We start from the raw sequence: 27,769 nt of genomic DNA on the forward strand, positions 1-27,769 counted from the left end.
ATTTTGGTTAGTTTGATTAATATGTGTCTTGGGGTGTTCCTCCTTGGGTTTATTTTATTTTATTTTATTTATTTTATTTTAATTTAATTTTTTTGTGTTTTGTCTTTTTAGAGCCGCACCCATGGCATATGGAGGTTCCCAGACTAGGGGTCCAATCATAGTTATAGCTGCTGGCCTACACCACAGCCACGGCAATGTGGGATCCGAGCCACATCTTCAACCTATACTACAGCTCACAGCAATGCTGGATCCTTAATCCGCTGCGTGAAGCCAGGGATCAAACCCGAAACCTCGTGGTTACTAGTCAGGTTTGTTAACCACTGAGCCATCACAGGAACTCCTGGGTTTATTTTATATGGTACTTGTTGCACTTCCTGGATTCAAGTGAGTGGTTCCTTTCCCATGTTAGGGAAGTTTTTGGCTATTATCTCTTCGAATATTTTTTCTGAACCCTTCTCTCTCTCTTCTCCTTCTAGCACCCCTATAATACGAATGTTGGTGCTTTTAACGTCGTCCCAGGGTTCTCTGAGACTCTCTTTGTTTGTTTTCAATCTTTTTTCTCTTTGCTGTTCCACATCCATAATTTCCGCTAATCTGTCCTCCACCTTGCTTATTTGTTCTTCTGCCTCCTGTATTCTGCTGTTAGCTGCTTCTAGTGAATTTTTTATTTCAGTTATTGTATTATGCATCTCTTCTTGTTGAAGTTTTATATCTTGTATCTCTTTGGTGAGTGTTTCCTGTAAGTTATCCATCTTTGCCTCCAGTTTATTTCCAATGTCTTGCATCATCTTCATCATCAACAGTCTAAAGTCTTTTTCCTGGAGGCTGAGAATCTCCTGATCACTTAGCTGATTTTCTGGGTGTTTTTCTTTCTCCCTTATCTGAGTTATAGTTCTCTGTCTTTTCATTTTTATAGGTTTTTGGTGTGGTGACTTTTTTACAGATAATAGAGTTGTAGCCTCTCTTACTTCTGGTGTGGCTGAAGTCTGTATGGGGTCTTGCTGTAGGCTTCCTGATGAGAGGGACTGATGCCTGCCCATTGGTAGGTGGAGCTGATTCCTATCCCTCTGGTGGGTGGGGCTTTGTCTCTGGATGAGATTAGAGGCGCTATGTGCCTGGGGGTCTTTAGGCAGTCTGTTTACTGATGAGCGGGTCTGTGATCCCACCTGGATTGCTCTTTGCCATGGAGCTTCTCAGCACTGATGGGTGAGGCCAGATTTTCCCAAAATGACCACCTCCAGAGAAAGGCACACTTCTGAATATTCCCAAGAGCTTTGCTTCCAATGTCCTTTCCCCACAACAAGCCACATTCACCCCTGTTTTCCCAGAAGGTTCTCCAGGAACTGCAGTCAGGTTTGACCCAGATTCCTGTGGAGACTTTGCTTTGACCTGGGACCCAGTGCACGTGAAAATCCTTGTGCACCTTTTAAGAATGGGGTCTCCGTTTCCCCCAGTCCTGTGGCGCTCCTACACACAAGCCCCACTGGCCTTCAATGCCAGATGTTCTGGGGGTTCTTTTTCCCAGTGCCAGATCCCCTCACCTGGGAGTTTGATGTGGGGCTCAGAACTCTCACTCCTGTAGGTGAGTCTCTGTGAACCAGTTAGTTTCCAGTCTGCGGGGCTTTCAACCTGGGAGGTATGGGGTTACTTATATCACATAATCGCCCCTCTTACCTCTTGATGTGGCCTCCTCTTTGTCTTCTGGAGTAGGATACCTTTTTGAAAGTTTCTGGTCCATTTGGTTGAAGATTGCTCTCCCTTTAGTTGTAAATTTTGTTGTTTTTAGGAGAGAAGTTGAACTCCAGTCCTTATATTCTGCCATCTTCCTGGTAGCTCAAAAATGTGCAAAATCTGAACAGATAATTCACCAAAGACAATATACAGATGGCATACATAATAAAGTATATTGGAATAGATACTCAATATCATGTCATTTGGGAAATGCAAATTACAAAAATAGTATGCTGTTACACATCTATTAGAATGGTTAAAATACAAACTGGTACAGCATTTGCAGCGACATGGATGGACCTAGAAATTATCATCATAAGTGAAGTTAGTCAGACAGTGAGTCACCAGCATCATCTGCTATCACTTACATGTGGAATCTTAAAAAAGGACACAATGAATTTCTTTGCATAACAGATACTGACTCACAGACTTTGAAAAACTTACAGTTTCCAAATGAGACAGGTTGGCGGGGGATGGGCTGGGGGTTTGGGATGGAAATGCTATAAAATCAGGTTGTGATGATCAATGTATGACTATAAATATAATAAAATTCATTGAGTAATTTAAAAAATAAATAGGTAATTAAAAATATATAAATAAATGTTAATATATAAATTAACAAACTGGTGGTACCAAGTACTGGTGGGGATGTGGCCTGTTAGGATTTCTGTAACAAAATACAACCACCTGGGTGGTTTATAAACAAGAGAAAGTTTATAGTTCTGGAGGCTGGGCTGTCCATGAAAAAAATTTTTATTATGGTTCATTTACATTGTTCTGTCAGTTATTGTTGTACTTTTGATTTGCATTTCTTTAATGATTAGTGATGTTGTACATCTTTTCATGGGCTTATTAGCTATTAGTATATCTTCCTTGGAGAAATGTCTATTCAAGTCCTTTGTCCATTTTTTTTTTTCCTCTTTTTTTGTCTTTTTAGGGCTGCACCTGCGGCATATGGAGGTTCCCAGGCTAGGGGTCTAATCAGAGCTACAGCTGCTGGCCTACACCAGAGCCACAGCAACACCAGATCCAAACAGCGTCTGCGACCTCTGCCACAGCTCATGGCAACACCGGATCCTTAACCCACTGAGCAAGGCCAGGGATCAAACCCGCAACCTTATGGTTCCTAGTCAGATTCATTTCTGATGCGCTACTATGGGCGCGCTCCTTTGCTCATTTTGAATTGAATTGTTTGGTTTTTTGTCGTTAAGTTTTAGGAATTCTCTATATATTCTGGCTAGTAATCCCATATCATACATATGATTTGCAAGTATTTTCTCTCATTCTGTGTGTTGCCTTTTTACTCTGATGATAGTGATGATAGATGCACAAAATTTTAAAAGTTTTCTTGAAATCCAATTCGTGTATTTTTCCTTTTGCTACTCATGCCTGTGATGTCCTATCCAAGAAATTATTTCCAAATCCAGGGTTGTGAAGTTCTTGTCCTATGTTTTCTTCTAAGAGTTAAATTGTTTTAGGTCTTCTGTTTAGGTCCTTGGTCCATTTTGAGTTAATTTTTGTGTATGTTGTTCAGTAAGGGTCCAACTTCATTTTTTTTTGCATGTGTATATCCAGTTTTCCTAGCACCGTTTGTTGAAAAGACTGTTCTTTCTTCATTGAATGGTCTTGGCACCCTTGCAAGGTTATTTCTAGGCTTTTTATTCTATTCCATTTGTGTACATGTTTCTTTTATGCCAGTATAGTGTTGTCTTGATTACTTTATTGTCTCATGTTGTCTTGATTATGACATTTATAACAATGTAGTGTTGTCTTAATTACTTTGTAGTAAATTTTGAAGTCAGGAAGAGTGAGTCTTCTTTTTTTTCTTTTTTGGCGTTTTTTTTCAAGATTGTTTTGGCTATTCAGGGTCCCTTGAGATTCCATATGATTTTAGAATGGGTTCTTCTATTTCTGTTAAAAATACATCATTGAGATACTGGTAGGGATTGCATCGAATCTGTAGATCTTTGGGATAGTATTGAGATTTTAACTATATTAAGATTTCCATTTCATAAACATAGAATATGTTTCCATTTATTTATATCTTTAATTTCTTGCAAAAATGGTTTTTAGTTTTCACTGACAAGTCTTTTACCTTGTTGGTTAATTCCTAAGAATTTTTTTTTTTTTTTTTTTTATTGCTGCACTGTGGCATGTGGAAGTTCCCAGGTCAGGGATGGAACACACATCACAACAGTGACTGAGGCCACTGCAGTGACAATGCTGGATACTTAACCTGCTGCGCCACAAGGGAACTCCCCTAAGTACTTTATTCTTTTTTGATGCTATTGGAAATAGAAATGTTTTATAATTTCATTTTCAGATTGCTCAACGCAATGGATTTTTGTGTGTTGGCTTTGTATCTTGCTACAATGCTGAATTCATTTATACTAAGTTTTTTGTTTTTGAAATCTTTATATAAGATCATATTTGCTAACAGATAAATTTATTTCTTACTTTTCAACATGGATGCCTTTTATTTCTTTTTCTTGCTTAAACACTCTGGCTAGAATTTTCAGAACAGTGTTGATAGAAGTGGGGAAAGCAGGCATCCTTGCCTTCTTCCTGATCATAGAGGAATGCTCTCAGTCTTTTACCACTGAGTATGATGCTTGTGAGTTTTTCACATATGGCTTATTATGTGATGGTAATTTCCTTATATTCCTAGTTTTTTGTATGTTGAACAATTCTTGAATTCCAAGAATAAATCCCATTTGGTTATGGTGTGTAATCCTTTTAATATGCTACTGAATTCAGTTTGTCAGTCTTTTTTTGAGGATTTTTGCATCAATGTTCATAAGAGATATTGGTGTGTAGTTTTCTTGTAGTGTCTTTATCTGTCTTTGGTATCAAGATTACACTGTTTTCATAGAATAAGTTGAAAAGTGTTACCTCCTCTCCAGTTTTTGGGGAAAGATTAAGAAGGGTTTGTATTAATTCCTTAAAAGTTTGGTAGAATTAACTAGTAAACACATCAAGTGTATGGATTTTCTTTGTTGGGAATTGTTTTGGGTTTGGTCTCATTTTTTAGTTGGGAGGTTTTTGTTTTGTTTTGTTTTTTCGCTTTTTAGGGCCTTACTTGCAGCATATGGAAGTTCCCAGGCTAGGGGTCAAATCAGAGCTATAGCTGCTGGCCTACACCACAGCTTACAGCAACTCCGGATCCTTAATCCCCTGAGTGAGGCCAGGGGTTGAACCCACAACCTCAAGGTTCCTAATAGGATTTCGTTTCTGCTGCGCCACAGCAGGAACTCCTTAGTTGGGAGATATTTTACTACTGATTAAATCTCCTTACTATGTGTCTCTTCATATTATCTATTTCTTTATGATTTAGTCTTGATAGGTTTTGTGTTTCTAGGAGTTTGTCCATTTCATCTAGATCATCCAACTTTTTGGCATGTATTTGTTCATAGTACTCTCTCATGATCCTCTTTTTATTTCTGTAAAATAGTATTGTCCCCACTTTTATTTCTTATTTAGTAATTTGAGTCTTCTTTCTTTAAAAAAATGTTTATTTCCACAATTTTGTGAATTTTCCAGTTTCCTTTTGTTATTGACTTCTAACATCATCCCATTGTGGTTAGAGAAGATACTTCATGTGATATCTATCATTTAAAATCTATTGTGGCATTCCTGCTGGGGTGCAATGGAATTGGCAGCATCTTGGGAGTGCTGGAATGCAGGTTTGATCCCTGGCCCAATGTTGCGGCAGCTGTGGCTTGGGTCACAGCTTTGGTTTAGATATGATCTCTGGCCCAGGAACTCAGTATGCTGCAGGGTGGGCCAAAAAAATCTATTTGGACTTAATCACAGCTTAACATATGTTCTCTCCTGGAAAATATGCCATGTGAACTCAGTAAGAATGTGTTTTCTATTATTGTTGGGTAGAGTGTTCTGTGTGTCTCTTATAGCTAGTTGGTTTACTCTATGAAGTCCTCTGTCTCCTTACTTATCTCCTGTCATTGTTATTCTATCCATTTTGTAAGTGGAGTACAGGTGATATTGCAGGTTCAGTTTCAGAAACTGCAATAAAGTGAATATGCAATAAAGCAAGTCACATGAATTTTTTGGTTTCCCAATGCATACAAAAGTTATGTTTATACTATACTGTAGTCTCTTAGGTGACAATAGCATTATGTATGTGTGTGCATATGTGTGTGTGTATTAGAGTTCCCTGGTGGCTCATCAGGTTAAGAATCTGGTGTTGTCATTGCTGTGGCTTGGATTGCTGTTGTGGTGTGGGTTTGATCCCTGGCCTAGGAACTTCCACATGCTGTGGGTGTGGCTAAAATAAAATTAAAATAAAAACACTTTATTACTAAAAAATGCTAATCACTATCTGAGACTTCAGCAAGCACTTTTCGCAATTGTAACATCAAAGATCACTGATCACAGATCACCATAACAACTATAATAACAATGAAAAAGTTTGAAATACTGTGAGAATTACTGAAATGTAACGAAGAATAAGCAAATGCTCTTGGGAAAATTGTGTAGATAGACTTGCTTGGTGTGGGGTTGTGACAAATCTTCAATTTATAAAAAACACAATATCTGCAAAGCACAGTAAATGAAGTATGTCTGTATTAAAGTCACCAACTATTATTATAGAACTGTCTGTTTCTCCCTTCAGTTCCATCATTTTTTTTTTTTTTTTTTAGTTCTTTTAGGGCCACATCCTCAGCATATGGAAGTTCCCAGGCTAGGGTTGAATTGGAGCTATAGATGCTGGTCTACACCACAATCACAGCAGCTTGGAGTCCAAGCCACATCTGTGACCTATACCCCAGCTCATGGCAATGTTGGATTCTTAACCCACCCATCAAGGCCAGGGATCAAACCCGCATCCTCATGGGTACTAGGTCAGCTTCGTTACCACTGAGCCATGATGGGTACTCCCATCAGTTTTTGCTTCATGTGTTTTGATAGTCTGTTATTAGGTGTGTAAATATTTTTGTTTGTTTTTGCTGTACTGAACCTTTTAATAATATATAGTGTCCTTTGTCTTTTATAACCTTTTTTGATTTAAAGTCTATTCTGTCTGATATTTGTATAGCCACCTTTGCTCTCTTTTGGTTGCTATTTGCACAGAATACCTTTTTCCATCTTTTCACTTTCAGTCTGTTTCTGTCTTTGTATCTCGTGAATCTCTATAACTGGACTATGTGTTTTTATCCATTCTGCCAACCTCTATATTTTAATTAGAGAGTTTAATCCATTTAAATTTGAAGTAATTACTGATAAGGAACTTCTGTTATTGTGCTATTTGTTTTCTATATGCTTTATAGCTTTTTTGTCTCTCATTTTCTGCATTACTGTTTTCTTTTGTGTTGATTTTTTTTTGTGATGAGATTTTTATTTATTTTTTTAAATTCCTTTCTCATTTCAGTTTGTGCCTATTCTGTAACTGTTTTCTTTGTGGTTACCATGGGGACTACACTTGACGTTCTAAAGTTTATAATACTGTAATTTGAGTTTATACCAGCTTAACTTCAATAACATACAAAAACTTTACAGCACTGTCCCCACCCCATTTGATTGATGATGTCACAAAACTACATATTTATATATCATGTGCCCCAGATTTGAACTAATAATTCTTTTCGAGGCATTAGTCTCTTAAATTATGAAGACAACAAGATTTGGAGTTACAGGTCAAAGTTAAAATAATACTAGCTTTTGCACTAATAGTTGTTCTTTTTCCTTTAAATGTATTGGTTTCTTAAACCACATAGAAAACAAAAAAATGTTGCTACAGTACTACTAATTTTTATGTTTTCCTGCATTATGTATCGATTAAGCTTTTATATTTGCCCCTGTTGCATATTTATTAAGCTCTTTATTTCTCCATATCACTTTGAGGTACTATCTAGTGTCATTTTATTTTACCTTGCAGGACTCCCTTGAGCATTTTTTGCAGGAAAGATATGGTAGCCTCAGACTCTCTCAACTATTGTTTACCTGGGAAGATCTTAATTTCTCCAACACATTTTTGTTTTTGGCTGCCCCATGGCACATGGAGTTCCCAGGCCAGGGATCAGATCCGAGCCACAGTTGTGACCTACACCACAGCTGTGGCAACACTGGATCCTTTAACCTACTGTGCCAGGCCAGGGATCAAATACCTGTGCCCTGGTGCTGCAGAGATGCAGCCAATCCCACTGTGCCACAGCAGGAACTCCCTCCATTACTTTTGAAGGATATTTTTGCCAGATATAGGATTCCTAGTTGACAGTTTTTTTCTTTGAGCACTTTGAATATATGGGCCCACTGCCTTCCGGCTTCCAAAGTTTCTGATGAGAAATCTGGTGATAATCTCACTGAGGCTTGGTTGTTTGTATGGGATCAGTTGCTTCTTTCTCATTGTTTTTCAGATTTTTCTTTTTGTCTTGGAAAGTTGATTATAATGTGTCTCATTTCGGGTCTTTGAGTTCATCTTACTTGGAGTTTGTCAAGCTTCTTGGATGTTTATATTCATGTCTTTCATCAATTTTAGGATATTTTCAGCATTATTTCTTCAAATAATCTCTTTATTCCTTTGTCCTTCTGGGACTCTTATGTTGCCTATGTTGGTCCACTTTATGATGTCCCATAGATCTCCTAAAGAAATCTGTTTGACAGAAATTCCCTTGTGGGACAGTAGGTTAAGAATCTGTCTGGTGTTGCCACAGCTGTGGTGCAGGTTACAACTGTGGTGTGGGTTCAGTCCCCAGCCCAAGAATTTTCACATGCTGTGGGTGCAGCCAAAAAAAAAAAAAAAGAAAAGAAATCTGTTTGATTTTCTTTAGTCTTTTTCTTTTTCAGACTTAATAGTTAACATTGTCCTTTCTTTAAGTTCACTGTTTTTTTTCCTTCTGCCTTTTCTAGTTTTTTTCTGCTTCCTTTGAATCTTTTTAGTGAATTTTTTGTTTCAGTTATTGTACTTTTTAGCTCCAGAATTTGTTTTCTGTCTCTTTATTGGTATTTTCATTTGCTCACACATTATTTTCCTAACTCTCTGTATATCTTCTGTGGTTCTTTGAGCACCTTTAGTTTATTTAATTTTTTATTTTTTGGCCACTCCATTGCACATGGAGTTCCTGGACCAGGGATCAGATCTGAGCCACAGTTGTGACCTACACTGCAGCTACAGCAATGCTGGATCCTTTAACCCACTGCACTGGGCCAGGGATCAAACCTCTATCCTGGTACTACAGAGACAGTGCCAATCTTGTTGTACCACAGTAGCAACTCCTAAGCATCTTTTAAATTAAAGTCTTTGTTTGGTGTATCTGCCCTTAGGTCTTTTTTAGGACACTTTCTATTAATTTTTTTTCTCTCTTTGGATGGACCATATTTCCTGTTTCTTTGTATGTCTTGTGATTTTCTGTTGAATGCTAAAAGTTTGAATCTAATAATGTAGTAAATCTGGAAATCAGATTTACCCCTTCCCACGGTTTGCTATTTTTTGTTATTATTTTTGTTTTTCTGATTGTTGTAGGCTATACCAAGGGTAAGCCTGAGGTGTAAACTCAAGGTCTTCTCAGGCCTTTTTTGAGCCTTTTCCTGGGCATGCAGAATCACTTTATAAATTTTTTTTTTTTTCTTTTTAGGGCCACACCTGTAGCATATGGAAGTTCCCAGGTGAGGGGTCAAATCAGAGCTACAGCTGCTGGCCTGTGCCACAGCCACAGCAACAAGGGATCTGACCCATGTCTGTGACCTACTCCACAGCTCATGGCAATGCCAGCTCCTTAACCCACTGAGAGAGGCCAGGGATTGCACCTGCATCCTCATTGATTCTAATTGGGTTCATTAACTGCTGAGCCATGAAGGGAAATCCACTTTATAATTTTCCTTGTATATGCAGTTGTTTTTTAATATCCTATTATTCAATGTCTGACTCCTGAAAGGGGAAAAAGCAAAAAATGAAAAGGGGAAGAAAAGGGCAGAAGCCTTTTAAATTCCCTGGAAGTCACATCAGCTGAGGGGGGGAAAAGCTTACAGCAATAGTGGAGGTGAAATAATAATGTCTCTCTGCCTCTTAATTTGCTCTGTGATCAGAAGCAGCAGACAGAGATATTTGAAGGACCCAGGGTCCTTTTTGCTGCCCCCAGCAATTTGAGTGCAAGCTCCTCTAAGAACATGTGCAAGCTTCCTGACAGGTAGCTAGGAGTGAGAAATGGATAGCAGCTACTGTGCTAAGGACAGAAATTGACCGAAATTATCCACAATTTACCTTCCAAGTCATCTTCTAGAAGTTGCAAGCCTTCTACAGATTCCAGAGTTTCCAAATAGTTACATGTTGGAAATGGACAGATCGTGCCAAGTAATTGTTGTCTAGGTAGGGAGACAGAATCCTGGTGTTTTTGACTCTGCTGTTCCTTCCCTCATACACATATACTTTTTTTTGAGGTATTTATTTATTTATTTATTTAGCCTGTATGGGTCCATATGCGGCACATGGAAGTTCCCAGGTGAGGGGATAGATCAGAGCTACAGCTGCTGGCCTATGCCACAGCCACAGCAATGAGGGACCTGAGCCGAATCTGTGACCTACACCACAGCTCACTGCAATGCCGGATCCTTAACCCACTAAGCGAGGCCAGGGATCAAACCCACATCCTCATGGATACTGGTCGGTTTCATTATTGCTAAACCACGACAGGAACTCCAGAATTTATTTTTTAGAGTAGTTTTCGTTCACAACAAAATTGAAAGGAAGTTACAGAGATTTCCCATGTACCACCTTTCCCTACACTTGCATAGCCTTAGTCATTAGTCACCAGAATGATCCATTTGTTACCATGGATGAACTTATATTGACACATGATAATCACCCACAGTCCATAGTTTACTTTAGGGTTCACTCTTGGTGTACATTCTTTGGACGTATATTTGGACAAATGTATAATGACATATACCCATTTTTGCAATATCATACAGAATATTTTCACTGTCCTAAAAATCCTCTGTGCTCTGCTTATTCATCCCTCCCTGTCCCTACCCCTTGGTAACCACTGATCTCTTACTGTCCTCCATAGTTTTGCCTTTTCCCGAAGGCAGTAAATTGTAATTATACACAATGTAGACTTAAGACTTGCTCCTTTGTTAGAAACGGTGAGGGGAAAAGGAGGCAGAGAGGCAAAAGGAGGCAGAGAGGCAGAGACGGGAGCAGTGAGATCTCAAGCAGCTTTCTCAACCAACGGAGTGGCAAGGTGCATCAATCAGAGAGAATTCCAGCTTCTTGCAGCTTAGGGACCAGCTAGCTACATAGGGAAAGGGGTAGTTTCTATTTTTAGCACAGGTTTGTGATAGAGTAAGAAATAGGGAAGATACAAGTTATGTTGTTAGAATTTAACAGTTTCTCCAGCTATTTTTGTCTTGCAGCTTTGTGTTTCATTTTGTATAGTTACCACCTAACACCTTCCACTTAGTAATATACATTTAAGGTTCTTATGCATCTTTTTCATGGGTTTAAAGCTCATTTATTTCTCTCTCTCTCTTTTTTTTTTTTTTTTTTTTTTTTTTTTGTCTTTTGTCTTTTTAGGGCCACACTGGTGGCATATAGAGGTTCCCAGGCTAAGGGTTGAATCGGAGCTGTAGCTGCCGGCCTACACCACAGCCATAACAATGTGGGATCCAGGCTGCGTCTGTGACCTACATAGCTCATGGCAATGCTGGATCCTTAACCCACCGGGCAGGGCCAGGGATCAAACCCGTGTCCTCATGGGTACTAGCCAGGCTCGTTAACCACTGAACCACAACAGGAACTCCAAAGCTCATTTCTTTTTAGTGGTGAATAATACTACATTGTCTGGATATACCTCAGTATGTATATCCATTCACAAACTGAAGGTCATCTTGGTTGCTTCCAAGTTTTGGCAGTTATGACTAAACATAAACATCCATGTGGAGGTTTTTGTGTGGATGTAAGTTTTCAGCTCATTTGGGTAAATACCAAGGAGTACTGGATCATATGATGAGAGTATGTTTAGTTTTGAAGAAGCCACCAAACTGTCTTCCAAAATGGCTATAGTGTTTTACATTCCCACCAGTGATGAATGAGAGATCCTTATGGCTCCATATCCTTGTTAACTTTTGATATTGTCAAAGTTCCAGATTTTGGCCATTCTAATAGGTATATTGTGATATGTCATTGTTGTTTTAATTTGCATTTCGCTGATGACATCGTATGGATCTTCTTTTAATATGCTTATGGGCCATCTGTATATGTTCGTTCTTTGGTGAGGTGTCTATTAAGGTCTTTGGCCTATTTTTTTTTAATAGGGTTGTTTGATTTCTTATTGTTTAATTTTAAGAGTTCTTTGTATATTTTGGATAATAGTCTTTTATCAGATACGTCTTTTGCAAGTATTTTCTCCCAGTCTGTGGCTCGTCTTCTCATTCTCTTGACATTGTCTTTTGTACTGCAAAAGGTTTTAAATTTTAATGAAGTCCAGCTTATCAGTTATTTCTTTCATGGAGTCTTTCTTTGCTGTTTTATCTAAAAAGGCATCACTGGAGTTCCAACTGTGGCTCAGTGGGTTAAGAACCCTGCTAGTATCCATGAGGATGCAGGTTTGATCCCTGGCCCCTCTCACTAGGTAAAAGGCATCACCATACCCAAGGCCATCTTCTTACTATCCACGGCTCTTGACCTCCTTAATCAATAGAAATTGATGAGCAGCCAAACAGGAAAATTTAGGCAAGGCTTTATTTGGGCCCCTGCTGCAGCGGGGGGAAGCAAAAATAAGCAACAGGTTACCTTGCTTGCTCACTCCCCAAGGCGGGGGTGAACTAGTTCCTTATATGGGGCCAGGGCAGGGGCGGGTACAGAAATCAGGCCAGAGGGTGGCTTAGGTGGTATGCCCACCCCTTTGGTGATGTTGTTTGCAGGGGCATGTGTTGTACCCTACTTTTGCTCTTGAATCTTAGGAAGTGGCAGTTGGAGTTTTAAGGATTTTGTTCATTCCACAGCAACTCACAGGGCTACTGTTTTAGCAGTCATTAGCTTGGGGGTATTTGCATTGCTTCATTCCATAGTTAGCATTCAGTATTTGGGTTTCTTTCCCATTTATGACTTTTACATATACGACTCTCTACACCTGATATCCCTTGAGGAGAGAAACTACAAAGCTGCCAAGGAGGGATTATTTTTGCTACTCCTCTGATCTGTACTACCAATTCCTGCTGTTTGGAAAGGACCTGAATAAGACTTTGTAATGGGAGATGCCTTTGATGGTATCCTGGTATTCTTAGACATTCCCAAGTTGGGAGGTTTTGATTTGCTATTCCTATGAAATCACTTTCTCTGGCCCTTTCTTTTTTTCCATAGCTTGAAACAGCAACCCCAAGGGTCCATGCTATCATCCCTGCCCCTTGGCTGAAGGAGCACGTCTGTTTTCTTTTGAAGCTTATGCTGCAGCAGTGTAGGACCCAGTATGAGCTGGGAAAGCTTTTGCAGCTGTTTGTTGGAATACAGCATCTCTTCTCTGATGGTAAGATAATCCTTACAGTTAAGTTGCTATTAGGAGGTTAATTTACTTAATCTTGAATGTATTTTAGAAGGGAATTCAGAAAATTAAAATCCATATGATATAAAACATTGCCTTTATAGCCCAGAATGGGGTGTAAAGAAGAGGTTTAACTTGTCGTGGTTAAAGCATTTAAAACATATCACAAATAGTGCAATAGAATATAACACAAATAATACAGCTATCTACTCATTCTGGCAAATAGCCAGATTTCCCCCTACTGGCCTCTGACCACCCTGTCACTATCATTCTTTATTTCTGACAAGTAACCCTAACATGTCATTGTTACACAAGGTCACACACTTGTTTCAGGAATGCTTAATTTATTTTGAAAGTTTCAAGAGACCAACTGTTTGCCTGTTTTTAGCAGATTCCTCCAGACACTGGCAGTCTCTAGTCTTGTTGCTGATTGAGTGAAATTAATATTGCTTTGCCTTCTTTTCTGCTAGTTTGATAATTTTAAGTTTTTGTTGCGTGATAATAGCGTTCTTACACTAGATGCTGGCATTTTTCACTATTTAGGGTTATTTTATCACATTTTAAATCACAGATGTTCAGCTTGAGAGCTCACATTTGCACAGGACAGTGATGGAATGCATGGGCTCTGTGCCAATGTTGTAGGCTGTGGGGCTGATGACTAGAAAGAAAGGGTAAATGTGTCCAAAAGGTAGTGTATATAAGTGTATATAAGCTGATACTTATCAGTTACTCTATAGACCAAACAGTAGATCCTTTTCTGTATTAACTTTAATTTTTTTCAGAAATGAATTTCCTGTTTTCTTGCCAGAGTTATGCTAACCTTAAAAAAATACAGGGATTGTCTACATTGTTAACTGTTACTTTAATTTATTCATATAAATATGGTTTTTATAGAATATTTGAATGTGTATACCATGTATAATACTTAGGGAAAAGAAATATATATATTTTTTAATCCATGTTTTATATGATGCCAGCAAAGAAACCCAGCACACCCACACTGCTGGCTGTTGTGCAGGGTGTCTCACTGTCACAGGAACTACCTAAAGTCAGGTCACAGCCCAGCAGGCAGCATTGGGTGCAGGCTCCTTTGGAATGTCGTTCATGCCCCTTCGTTGTGGTAGAGCACACATAGGCTCTATTTGGAGTAGGAGAAACAGCCAAACAATTTGTTGGCAGAGAATTCCTAATGTTATTGAGGATAAGGATTTTTAGGGCAGACAAAAATATTATACAATTTTACTTATATGGGGAATCTAAAGAATGAATGAACAGGAGTTCCCCTTGTGGCGCAGCGGAAACAAACCCAACTAGTATCCATGGGGACGTGGATTCGATTCCTGGCCCCGCTCAGTGGGTCAAGGATCCAGCATTGCCATGAGCTGTGGTGTAGGTCGCAGATGCTGCTGGGATCCCACGTTGCTATGGCTATGGCTGTGGGCTGGCAGCTGCAGCTCCAGTTCAACCCCAAACCTGGGAACTTCTACATGCTGCGGGTGCAGCCCTGAAAAGCAAGAAAAAAGAAAAATGAATGAACAAACATAACAAAACAGAAATTGACTCATAGATACCAAGAACAAACTTGTGGTTGCCAGAGGGGAGGAAGGAGGAGAGGGTGGGCAAAATAAGTGAAGGGATTAAGAGGTACAAATTTTCAGTTATAAAATAAATAAGTCATGGGGATGTGATGTACAGTATAGGGAAGTGTAATAACTTTGTATAGTGGCAGATAGTAATTAGACATCATTTTATAATGTATAAAAACAGAATCACTATGTTGTAGTGATTCTAAACTAATATAATATTATAACTAACATTATAATACCACTAGTATTAAATAAATAAAACAAATAATAAGTATTATTATTAGTAAGCCACTTATACTCAATTAAAAGTCATTTGACTTAAAATTATACTCAATTAAAAAAAGAGAATTTCCTAGGGACATCAGGAAATGCTTAGCCGGGTCTCCCTGGGTTAAATTAGATGCCTGGAGGATTAAGTGGTGCTACATTCTGAAGACAGTGTATCGCATTACATACACTGTCAGTTTGGCTATTGACCAGCTGCAGTTTTAGCTGTCCTACTAATTCTGTTTCTTGATCCACATGATGCATGATGCCTGAATTGAATGAATGAGTGAACAATCATAAAAACAAATTTGTCCAAGGTAGGAGAAAAATCTAGAAAAAGATGGAATTAACCTGAATCAATGGCCAAATCTTCCCAAGGTTAACTGAGTTGCTAATACATAGTAGGCCCCCAGTGTCTGCCCTGAATATAAAGCTAGATGTGTAGGTGGAGTCTGTGTGCTAATCTCTAATAGTTCTTACTATGCAGGAGCTGCATTTTTCTTCCTCTGCCAGCCAACAAGAACAAAAAGCAGGTTTTCGTTTTCCCTGTAATTACATTATTATGTTAAACATACATACTCTCCCCTCATATTTAGTTACCCTTGAAATGCCACGGCAGTATTTTACAGTTTAAGTGTTTATATCTGCTTCTCTTTGCCACAGGTCCAGATGTGAAGAAGCTATGTGTCCTTAGCCAAATTTTGAAGGATACATCCATAACCATTAATCATGTAATTATTACCAACTACAGCCTAGAAAATTTTCAACATGAATGTAAGTCTATTTTGGAAAAGCTAGAGACAGATGGACAGTTTGCCTTGGCCAGGAGGGTAGCAGAATTAGCTGAGCTACCTGTGGACAACTTGGTTATTGAAGAGGTATTATTATATTAGTCTTTTAAGTTATATATATGTATATATTTTTTTCTTTTTCTTTTTAGGGCCACACCTATGGGATATGGAGGTTCACAGGCTGGGGTCAAATTGGAGCTGCAGCCGCCGGTCTATGCCACAGCCACAGCAGTGTGGGAGCCAAGGTGCATCTGGGATCTACACCACAGCCCATGGCAACACCAGACCCCCAACCCACTGTGCAAGGCCAGAGACAGGGATCAAACCTGTGTCCTCATGGACACTAGTCAGGATTGTTAATGCTGAGCCACGACAGGAACTCCAAAATTTTAGCATTTTGAAGCAGCATAAAACAGAGAATCCAGTGAGATATGTAATTTATCTGAGATGATGCTTTTTCACTTTTGACATATACATTATTTTCAGAAATGGATGAGCCTAGAATACCCATTTTTGAAGAATGGTTGTTTTAAATTTAAATTTAGCTTATAGGACGTGCTATAACTATTTTACACTGAATAGAAATAAATACAAGGTGGCTTCAGGAGTTTCCATGTTGGCTCAGTGGATTAAGGATCTGGCATTGTCACTGCTGTGGTGCAGGTTTGATTCCTGGTCTTGGAACTTCCACATGCTAAGGCCAAGATGCGCGCGCACGCGCGTGTGTGTGTGTGTGTGTGTGTGTGTGTGTATGGAACATATATTTATATATATATATGTTGGCTTCCTCTTTTTTTTTTTTTTTTTTTTTTTTTTTTTTTTTGTCTTTTTGCCTTTTCTAGGGCCACTTCCCACGGCACATGGAGGTTCCCAGGCTAGGGGTCTAATCGGAGCTGCAGCCACCAGCCTACGCCACAGCCACAGCAACACGGGATCCGAGCTGTGTCTGCAACCTACACCACAGCTCGTGGCAACACCGGATCCTTAACCCACTGAGCAAAGCCAGGGATTGAACCTGCAACCTCATGGTTCCTAGTCGGATTCTTTAACCACTGCGCCACGACGGGAACTCCAATGTTGGCTTCCTCAATTAGATAAATTTACAATTCTTTTTCATACCTTAACTTTCCAGAAAAAAAATCTGTAGCCATCCTTCATGTTCCTGAATTGATTTGGATTTTAACGTGTATGGTATATTTAGGGAGCATTAGAATTTATGATATTTTTTATTCACATTTATCTTTACTTATAACTTAATGTATATGATACTTCTTTATCCCCAGGAGAAGCTAAAAATTGCTTTGTTAAATTTCACAGATAACGCAGGAAATGCGGGCCTTAAAACACATTGACCAGTCGTCTCTGAAACAAGCAAGAATTGACTTCTGGAAAAAATGTCATGAGAATTTTAAGAAAAATTGCATTTCAAGCAAAGCAGCATCTTCCTTTTTCTCAGCCCAGGCTTTTAAGGCATGTGAGTGCCCAGCTGAGAAGGGATGGAGCAACACTGAGGAGCGCCATCTGCTGCTAACACTAGCAGGGCACTGGCTTTCCCAGGAGGACCCGGTGCCTCTGGAAGAGCTGGAGGAGTTAGAGAAGCAAATCTGGCTCTGCCGTATCACCCAGCACACTCTCAGAGGAAATCAGGAGGAAATAGAGCCCAGATGTTCTCAACACATCTCAACTAGTGGTGAACTTTCCTTTGACAGTTTAGCCAGTGAGTTTTCATTCTCTAAGTTGCCTGCTCTGAACACATCAAAGTACTTAAAACTTAATGGCCTTCCTTCCAAAGACAACTGTGAGAATAGACTGGATTGGAAGGAGCAGGCATCCCTAAACTTTTTGATTGGGCACCTATTGGATGATGGCTGTGTGCATGAAGCAAGTAGAATATGCCGGTATTTTCATTTCTATAACCAAGATGTTGCTTTGGCATTGCACTGCAGAGCACTGGCTTCAGGGGAAGCTAGTGTGGACGACATGCACCCAGAGATGGGTGCTCTCCTACGAAGTGCTGAGCTGCTTGAGGAAGAAGAAGAAACTGGCATTCCTCTAAGGAAAGTCCAAAGCAGTAAGTGAAGGAGGTGAAATTGCCCTGAGGCCTATGAGGTGCTTTTGGCATTCTCTCCTGAAAGAAAGCGTCCCTTTGAGCACACTAGTTAAACTAAGTTAAGAGTAATCCACAAACTAGGTAATTAGCTAGTCAATGAAATAGAAACACCTATGTCTTTTAACTAGCTTAGTAGCAAATTTAGTGGGAATCTTTCTGACTTGTAGCTAGTTCACTGAAATTTATTGTATATAATCATGTTTCCAATTGTACATGACCATATATAGAAATACGGTTGATTTCTTTATGTTAAACTTGAATCCTGTGACCTTGCGAAACTCACTTATCCTAGGAGTTTTCTTATAGATTCCTTGGGATTTCTATAGAGACAATTATATCTATGAATAGAGGCAATTCTATTTACCTCCTTTCCAATCTATTTGCCTTATTTTCTTGCTTTATTCCTCTAGCAAGAATTTCCAGTATGATGCTGGATAGGAGTGGTGAGTGGACATCCTTGCCTTGTTACTGATTTTAGGGAAGAAGCATTCAGTTTTTTGAAGATACCCTTTGTCACGTTGAGGAAGTTCCCTTCTGTTCTTCATTTGCTGAGAGTTTTTATCATGAATCAGTGTTTAATTTTGTGGTGTTTTTGCTGCATCCATTGATAAGATTGTGGGGTTTTTTTTTCTTTCTTTCTTTAGATTAGTAATACAGTACATTGGAATTCCAGTTGTGGCTCAACAGGCAAAGAATCGACTAGTATCTGTGAGGATGCAGATTCTATTTCTGACCTCGATTAGTGGGTTAAGGCTCTGGTGTTGCTGTAAGCTGCATAGGTGGCAGATGTAGCTCAGATCTGATGTTGCTTGGGGCTGTAGTGTAGGCTGACAGCTGTAGCTCTGATTTGACCCCTGGCCTGGGAACTCCATATGCTGCAGGTGTCGGCCTAAAAAGAAAAAAAAAATAAAGTGATACAGTAGATTACAGTAATTTATTTTTTTCTTATTGAACCAGCTTTTGCATTCCCAAGATAAACCTCACTTTGTTATAGTGCATTATACTTTTTGATATATTTGCTATTTTTTGATAATTTTTACATTTATGTTCATGAAGAATATTGATCTGAGAGTTCCCATTGTGACCCAGGGGAAAGGAATCAGACAAGTATCCATGAGGATCCTGGTTCCATTCCTGGCATTGCCGTGAACTGTGGTGTAGGTCACAGACTCGGCTTGGATCCTGCATTGCTATGGCTGTGGTACAGGCCGGCAGCCATAGCTCCTATTTGACGCCTAGCCTGGGAATTTCGATATACTGAGGGTACAGCCCTAAAAAGAAAAAAAAAAAAATTGCTCTGTACATCTTCTTTTCTTTCTTTTGTTCTTTTTTCTTTTTTGTACTATCTTTTTTTTTTTTAATCAGGGTAATGCTAGTTTCATGAGTTGGAGAGTACACCCTATTCTGTTTTCTGGAGAATATTATGTGGAATTGGTGTTATTTCTTCTTTAAATGACCAGTAGAATTTACAAGTAAAATCGTCTGAACCATTTTTAACTACATATTTAATTTATTTAATAGTTATACAACTAATCAGGTTATCTTTTTCATCTTGGCTGAGTTTTGGTAGTTTGTGAGGTTTTTTTTGTTGTTTTGTTTTGTTTTGTTTTGTCTTTTTAGGGCTGCATCTACAGCATGTGGAGGTTCCCAGGCTAGGGGTCCAGTCAGAGCTGTAGCCGGTGGCCTATGACACAGCCACACCAGTTCCAAACCGGGTCTTCGACCTACACCACAGCTCACAGCAGTCCTTAACCCACTGGGCAAGGCCAGGGACTGAACCTGCATCCTCATGGTTACTAGTCAGATTGATTACCATTGAGCCACAGCGGGAACTCTGTAGCTTGTGGTTTTGGAAGAAATCTTTTTTTCCTGCCTTTGGGTTACTTGAACGTTTTTTAAATTCTTCTATTTTAATTTGTGATTTAGACTGTGTATATCTTTGCATAGTTTTTTTGATTGCTCTAGAGATTATATTATACATTCTTAACTTTTCACAGTCTACTTAAAATAATATTTTCCTACCTCAACTGAAGGTTTTACCACCTACCACCATGTAGGTCACTTTACTTTTCTTCCTTTATGTACTAGTTGCTTTACTATATTACATATACATACATTGAAAAATCTCATCAAACAATGCTGGTTTTTTTTAGCTTTCAACTGAAAAATATAGTTTAAAAAACTCAGGAGTAATTTATTATATTTACTCAGATATTTGTAATTTTTATTGCTCTTCCTTTATTTCTTATGTTCTAGGTTTTCTCCTTAGAGTTGCTGGTTTGAAACAGATTCTCTTAGTTTTACTTCATCAGTTTTTCTTCATCTGAGAACATCTCTATTGTGCTTTCACTCCTGAAGGCTGATTTTTGCTGGATATAGAGCATTTATTATTTTCTTGTTGCGCTTAAAAATATTCTGCCACTTTCTTTTGACCTCCATGGTATTTGATGAATAATATGCAGTTATTTGAATCATTCTTCCCCAGTAGATAAAGGATTTTTCTCTTGTTGCTTTTAAGACTTTTTTTTCAGTCTTCAGTCTTCAGCAGTTTGTTGATAGCATCACTGGGCATGTGTTTTTGAGGATTTATCCTACCTGAGGGTCACTGAGTTTCTTAAACATATTGGTTTATGTGTTTCACCAAATTTAGGTAGTTTTCAGACATTATTCTTTTCAAATATTTGATTTCCTTCTGGGACTCCAGTGACATGAGTCTTAGAACTTTTTTTATTCTCACAAGCCCTTGAGGCTTTGTTCGTCTTTCTCTGTTGTTCAGATTGGATAATTTCTATTCATCTTTTTTCAATTTCACTGACTTCCTCTGGTATTTCCACTCTATTAGTTTTTTAATTCATTTATTTCTGTGATTTTGAAATTTCAGTTCTAAAATTTCCATTTTCTTCTTATTTATGCCTTTTTTGGGGGAGGATGAAGGAGAAAAAGATAACTTTTATTGCTTTGCCAGGCAGAGGAGGCCACAGCAGGCTAATGCCTTAAAGATTGTGACCACTTCTTTATACCCTCTACTTCTTTGCTGAGACTTTGTATTTTTCTCTTTGTCTTAAGAGTGTTCATAATTGCTTGTTAGAACATTTGTAATAGATGCTTTAAAGTCTTTTTTTGGTAATTTCAAAATTTATGTCATTTTAGTCCTGGGTATCGTCTGTTGTCTTATATGAGTTGAGATTTTCTTATATGACCATTGTTGTATGCTGAGTAATTTGGGGTTATATATTGGACATTTTGAAGAGTGTGTTATGAGATGTGTTGTTTAAATCCTATGAAGAATGTTGATATGTTTTTAGCAGGCAGTTGACCTGGTTAGGTTCAGTCTACAACTTCCAACCCACTTTCTGTGGGCTGTGGTTCTAACATCAGTTCAGTGTTCAAATTCTTTGTGGTGCTGTTCACATCCATCCTGTGCGCAGCATCCTATGTTGGTCTGCAACCTGGTAGTCGTCTCCTTGATTCATTTCTCAAAATCTTGGATGTGTTGGTTAGGATCAGATCCATACATGCAAAGCTCAGGAATGAGCTCTAATGTTTATAAACAACTTTATTGTGTTGCTTTCCTGAATCTCTCTCCCAAGTATTTTCTGGTTGCCTAAGGCTTCCCTTTTCAGTCTTCTGGACAAAGCTAGATGTTTAGTTACCCTCTTCTGTCATTCGCTTCCCTGACTGCCTGCACCTAGGGCCAGCTGACAGGAGGGTAATGCAAAAAGGAACCAGATATTCACTACCCTCTTTGGACAAGAGCACCTCTGATCTTTAAAGAGACTCTGTGTCTTGACTCTTGCCAGCTGCTGCTGCAGCCCCTCCCACCATGGCCAAGGGGTTGCTTAGGACCTGGGGCCAGAGAGAATGGGCAGTAAGAGTTCCCTTTTTGCTCTGTGAGCCCATCCTCGAGGACATCTCCTGAAGCCTACCCTCATGCTTGGTTCTGGGTTTCAGGTAGCATTACATTCAGTCTGGAAGTTACTAGAGGGAGAAAATGGTAATTCAGGTCATCTTCAGTCCAGCTGCTGCTACTGTTTACTTTTCAGAGTCCTCATATAGCACTGCATGCACTGTGTCCAGGTTTTCTATTGAGTCCAGGGGGAGAGACCTAGAACTGGAAACCCCAGTTTTTTTTTAAGCAGGGGAAATAATATAGTCTGAGTTATTTTTTGTCTCTAAAGCTTATTTTTTATGAGTACTATCTTTTTTTGTTTTTGTTTTTTTTCATTTGTTTGTTTGTTTTGCTTTTTAGGGCCCTTCCTGCAGCATATGGAAGTTCCCAGGCTAAGGGTGGAATCAGAGCTACAGCAGCCAGCCACAGCCACAGCAACACTGGATCTGAGCTGCATCTACGATTTACACCACAGCTCAGGGCAATGCCAGATCCTTAACCCACTGAGGGAGGCCAGGGAGCAAACCCATGTCCTCATGGATTCTAGTTGGGTTCGTTAACTGCCGAGCCACAACAGGAACTCCCAAGAGTAATATCTTAAATGCAAAAGTATTATATACTTCCGTAACAAACTCAAAATACATAAATGCACAAAGTAAACAGTGAAAGTCAATTACCCATTCAACACCACTCCCCCAAAGTCCCCAGAATAACATATTTTACTTGCTCGATATGCATTATTTTCTATATGTAGACTTGCACACATACACAATTTATTTTCTACAAAAATGCAATTATATTGTTCTACCTATAATTCTACATTTTTCACTGTCAGTACACATAGATTGTCCTCATTCTTTTAATGGCTGCAGATTTGACTATATGAATGCACTATGATTTTTTTTAAACAATGGTTTACTCTGATAGATTTAAAATTTTCCAAGTTTGTTTTTGCTATTAGAAACAGTGTTATAGGGAGTTCCCGTCATGGCACAGTGGTTAACGAATCTGACTAGGAACCATGAGGTTATGGGTTCAATCCCTGGCCTTGCTCAGTGGGTTAAGGATCCAGCGTTGCCGTGAGCTGTAGTGTAGGTCGAAGATGCAGCTCGGATCCTGTGTTGCTGTGGCTGTGGATCCCCTGTTGCTGTGGCCGTGGTGTAGGCCAGTGGCTGCAGCTCTGATTCGACCACTAGCCTGGGAGCCTCCATATGCGGTGTGAGCAGCCTAAGAAATGGCAAAAAGACAAAAAAAAAAAAAAAAAGAAAGAAACAGTGTTATATAAACATTCTTTTCTACTTTTTTTTCCTAACAGAAACCTTGCATCAAATTTAAAAAGTTTTATTTTAGGCTGAGAGCTTTTTTTTTTTCCCTTCCTTTTTTGGCTGCCCCAAGGCCTATGAAGTTCCTGGGCCAGGGACTGAATCTGAGCTGGAGTTGCTACCTACACTACAGCTGTGGCAGCACTGGATCTTTGACCCACTGTGCCAGACCAGGGATCAAACCTGCATCCTTGCTGCTACAGGGACACTGCCATCCCTTAGAAACTCCAAGGATAAGGGATTTTTTTTTTTTAATCAAGAACATATTTGAATTTCACTTTACCTTTCAGATATCTAGATGATCCTTGAATTTTTTTTTTTTTTTTTTTTTTTTTTGCTTTGCTTTTTTAGGGCCGCGCCTGAAGTATATGGAATTTCCCAAGCTAGGGGTTGAACTAGAGCCGCAGCAGCCAGCCTACACCATAGCCAGAGCAATTTGGGATCTGAGCCACATCTGTGACCTACGCCACAGCTCACCGCAACACCAGATCCTTAACCCACTGTGTGAGGCCATGGATCAAATCCACATCCTCATGAATATTAGTCAGATTTGTTTCTGCTGTGAACTCTGATCCTTGATTTTTGTGATTTGCATTTTATTTATTTATTTGTTTATTTCTCTCTCTTTTTTTTTTTTTTCAATTTAGAGAAGTCCCTTTCAGTATTTCTTTTAGAATGGGTTTAGTATTGCTGTACTCTTTTAGCTTTTGTTTGTTGGAGAAATTCTTTTTTTTTTTTTTTTTTTTTTTTGTCTTTTTGCCTTTTCTTGAGCTGCTCCCGTGGCATATGGAGGTTCCCAGGCTAGGGGTCGAATCGGAGCTGTAGCTGCCAGCCTACACCAGAGCCACAGCAACGCGGGATCTGAGCCGAATCTGCGACCTACACCACAGCTCACGGCAACGCCAGATCTTTAACCCACTGAGCAAGGCCAGGGATCGAACCCGCAACCTCATGGTTCCTAGTCGGATTTGTTAACCACTGCACCACGACGGGAACTCCTGTTGGAGAAATTCTTTATTTCCCCTTCTATTTCCAATGATATTCTTGCTGGATAGAGTATTCTAGGTTGCAGATATTTTCCTTTCAGCACTGTAAATATATCTTGCCACTCCCTTCTGGCCTGTAGTGTTTCTGTAGAGAAATCAGCTGATAGCCTTATTGGGGTTCCCTTATAATTAGTGCTTTGCTTTTCTCTTGCTGCCTTTAGAATCCTCTCTTTAACTTTTGCCATTTTTATTATAATATGTCTTGATGTGGGCCTGTTTGGGTTCAACTTGTTTGGGGTGCTCTGTGCTTCTTGTATCTTGATATCAGTATCGTTTAGATTTGGAAAGTTTTCAGCCATAATTTCTTCAAATATATTTTCAGTCCCCTTTTCTTCTTCTTTTCCTTCTGGAATTCCTATTATGCATAGATTGGCCTGCTTTATGTTATCCCATAGGTCTCTTATATTGCTTTTATGTTTTTTTTATTTGGTTTTCTGTCTGCTGTCCTGATTGGGTGATTTCCATTATTTTATCTTCCACATCACTAATTCGTTCCTCTGCATTATTCATTCTGCTCATTATTGCCTTTAGCTCAGTTTGTATCTCTGCAAATGAATTTTCTAGTTTTTCTTGGCTCCTCCTTATATTTTCTAGTTCCTCTCTAAAGGAATCTGCATTACTATTCATATCCTCTCTTAATTCCTTTAGTATTTTCAATACCTCCCTTTTGAACTCAGTGTATGTCAGACTGCAGAGGTCTGTTTCCTTGTTTGCTGCTTCATGTGAATCATGTTCCTTTAACTGGGAATGGTTTCTGAGCTTCTTCATCTTGCTTATATTTTTCTTTTTCTGTGAATTTATGGAAGCCAACCTGTAGTCTTGGAGGACTACTTCTATGCAAAAGCACGTCTTTGTATTTTGTGGGGGGTTATTTATTTTGGGGGTGGGAGTTTGAATACTTGCTGTTTCTTTCTTCGGTGTGAGCAGGCTGTTGTTCCCAGGATGCCCAGTGTGTTTTCAGGGAGAAGGAGGCGATGGGTAGGGCCAGCAGTCAGTGCCTGATTGTTGGACTCTCAACAGCAGCAAGGACCTGCAGGAAGGTGGCACAGGCTACTCCTAGTTGCAGGGCCCTGGGAAGTGGTAATAAGCTCTAGGCAGATCTTCAAGGTGACCAGAGCATTTGGCAGTAGCAGCAGCAGGGTGCGTGAGTCCCCAGGGGAGTGAGAGCAACAACAGCTTGTGTTCGATTGCAGTGCTCTCCTCTGAGGTGATTGGAACCACAGGTGGTGCCTGTTCGGGGACCCCTTGTGGGAGCAGGCCATGACCTTCTCTAGAGTCAGTGATAACTGTGGTGGTTGGCCCCCCCCACCTGTAGACCATGCATGAAGCAACCTGTCTCACTTAGCCCACATAGGAGGTGTTGTACAGCTTGCTCTTAGTTGCAGGATCCTGGGAAGTGACAAGAGATCAGGTGTGTGGGTACTGCCTGGAATGTTTGGCCGTGGCAGCAGCAGGACGGGTGTGCTCCCAGAGATGCGAGAGCACCGACAGGTGGTGTTCAGTCACAATGCCCTCCTCTGTGGTGCCGTTGAGGTGAATGGGGCTGCAGGTGATTTTTGTTCAAGTGTCCGCAGTGGTGGTAGGCCACGCCCACCTCTGGAATCAGGGATATCTGCAGCAGTTTGCCCCCGCCGACCACAGACCACGCAAAAGGCACCCTGTCCCACCTAGCCCACGCAGGAGGTGCTGCACCAGCTGCTCCTAGTTGTAGGGTCTTGGGAAGGGACAGTGACCAAGTGTCTAGGTGCCGCCCAGAGCATTTGGCAGTGGCAGCTGCAGGGCGGGTGTGTTCCTAGGGGAGTGAGAACAACAGCATATGGTGTGCTTGGTTGCAGTGCCCTCTCTTTTTCTTTTTTGCCAACCCCTGAGGTGAATGGGGTCGAAGGTGGAGCCCACTCACAGGCCCCCAGTGGTGACAAGCCACACCTCCCCTGGCCTTTGAGACGACTGCCGGGGTCTGCTCCTGCCACCTGTAGATTGTGCAAGAGGCACCACTTTGCACTTAGCCCCCTGATACCCTTAGCCCACGCAAGAGGTGCCTGGCCACTGGTAGCCTGCACAACAAGCGCCCAATCTGCCCTAAATGAGCAAGAGGCTTCTCACCACCCTTGGCCTGCACCAGAGCTGCTCTGCCCTCTGAGAGCCTGCAGGCATGAGCACACTCTGGTGCAGGCAGTTTCCTGTGGCCGTCTGCCCCTCCTCTCTCCTCCCCAACAATGGTGCCTTGCCTGTCCTGCGGGTTTGGACCTTCTCCTGGGTTCCCTCTGCCCTGGCATTCCCCTCCTCAGCCTGTGGCGAATCGCTCCCCCGCCCGTGGCGCACTGCTCCTTAGCCCCTCATGCCGTCCCCACACAGCCAGCCCCAATTCTGTCCCTGGGACTGACCTCCAGAGCCTGAGTCTCAGCGCCCAGCCCCTGCCTGAGCGTCTCAGGATGTGGTGTCCAGGCCGATGGTTCAGATGATCTGTGTGGCTCTCTGCTGTTCTCAGTCCAGCTGCTGCACTTTTCCCAGCGACTTTGAGGTCCCGCCAACTCAGGTGATCTTTCCGTCAGTTAGGTGGCTTCCCAGGAGATGGGTTCCTTTTCTCCTTCACAGCTCTCTCTCAGGATTGCTAGTTCTGCCCTGATTCCTTTTCTCTCTCTCTCTTTTTTTCTTTTGTCCTACCCAGTTAATCTCAAGAGTTTCTTGCCCTTTTTGGAGGTTTAAGTTCTTCTGCCAGCACTCAGTTGAGATTCTCTGCGAGTCATTTTACATGTAGATATGTTTTTTTGATGTGTTTGTGGGAGAAGGTGAGCAGGACCTCTTCCTCCTCTGCCGTCTTGCTTCGCCTCCCCTGATTTGCATTTTAGAATATGCAAAGAGCGCTAAGTGTGTGGAAGATTGAGTTGGGGAGAGGAGAGGCTGGCAGCAAGAGACAGAAACAGTGCCTCAGATGCAGGGTGATAAAGGCTGGAACTAAGGCAGTGATTGGAAAGATGTTTTGGAGATAGAGTCAGATAGACCCGTGACATTTGATCTAAGGGGAAATTGGTGCAGGCAGTTTCCTGTGGCCGTCCGCCCCAGGGACGGGAGGGAATATGTGTAGAGGAGAATCTAGCAGTCATCTTTGGTGATGGTCTCTAGAGTGTTCATTAGGTAGCTTTGAGTCTTTTGAAGCCTGTGAGGCCTTTGAAGTATCCCAGTCTGGGATTTCCTGGAAGAAGATACCAGAAAAGGTTTAAGGGAGGTGTGAGCCTTGTGAGAAGTGGTCTCAGAGCCAGGGGGATGTCACAGGTGCAGTGAAGGAAGCTGTGAGCAGAGAAGTACAGTCATAGGGTACTGGAAAGAGGCCTGAACTTACCAGCTTAAAGCCCTCCTCAAACCTGTATTTGTTCCCAGCTTCAAGTTTGGATAGTCAGTCATTTGTGATGCTGCCCCCCAGTGATGAAGTGGTGACTCATCTGGAAACTCTGACAAGCAAATGCCTCCATGGGAAGAATTATTGCCGGCAGGTCCTGTGTCTGTATGAACTTGCCAAGGTATGTGCCAAAGG

The 27,769-nt window shown here is 40.5% G+C and overlaps 1 protein-coding gene across 13 annotated transcripts in view; it reads left to right on the forward strand.

The window, feature by feature from the left end:
• The window catches only part of SPG11 (SPG11 vesicle trafficking associated, spatacsin), a 95,856-nt gene that overhangs the window by 56,210 nt on the left and 11,877 nt on the right, over positions 1 to 27,769 (forward strand). For all 13 annotated transcript variants that reach the window (XR_014827710.1, XR_014827744.1, XR_014828005.1 and 10 more), the window contains 4 exons: positions 13,049 to 13,211; positions 15,743 to 15,957; positions 17,188 to 17,941; positions 27,616 to 27,755. Coding sequence is in view for 10 of the 13 variants with exons in the window: in NM_001445466.1 (NP_001432395.1) it covers positions 13,049 to 13,211; positions 15,743 to 15,957; positions 17,188 to 17,941; positions 27,616 to 27,755 (1,272 nt within the window). In the remaining 3 variants the exon portion in view is untranslated. The remainder of the gene's footprint in view (positions 1 to 13,048; positions 13,212 to 15,742; positions 15,958 to 17,187; positions 17,942 to 27,615; positions 27,756 to 27,769) is intronic.

The sequence above is a fragment of the Sus scrofa genome, chromosome 1, assembly GCF_054392235.1.
Source record: "Sus scrofa isolate SSC_HxYL_T2T_F1_AM1 chromosome 1, Sscrofa_HxYL_maternal_Yorkshire_Landrace_v2.0, whole genome shotgun sequence".
Classification (NCBI taxonomy): domain Eukaryota; kingdom Metazoa; phylum Chordata; class Mammalia; order Artiodactyla; family Suidae; genus Sus; species Sus scrofa.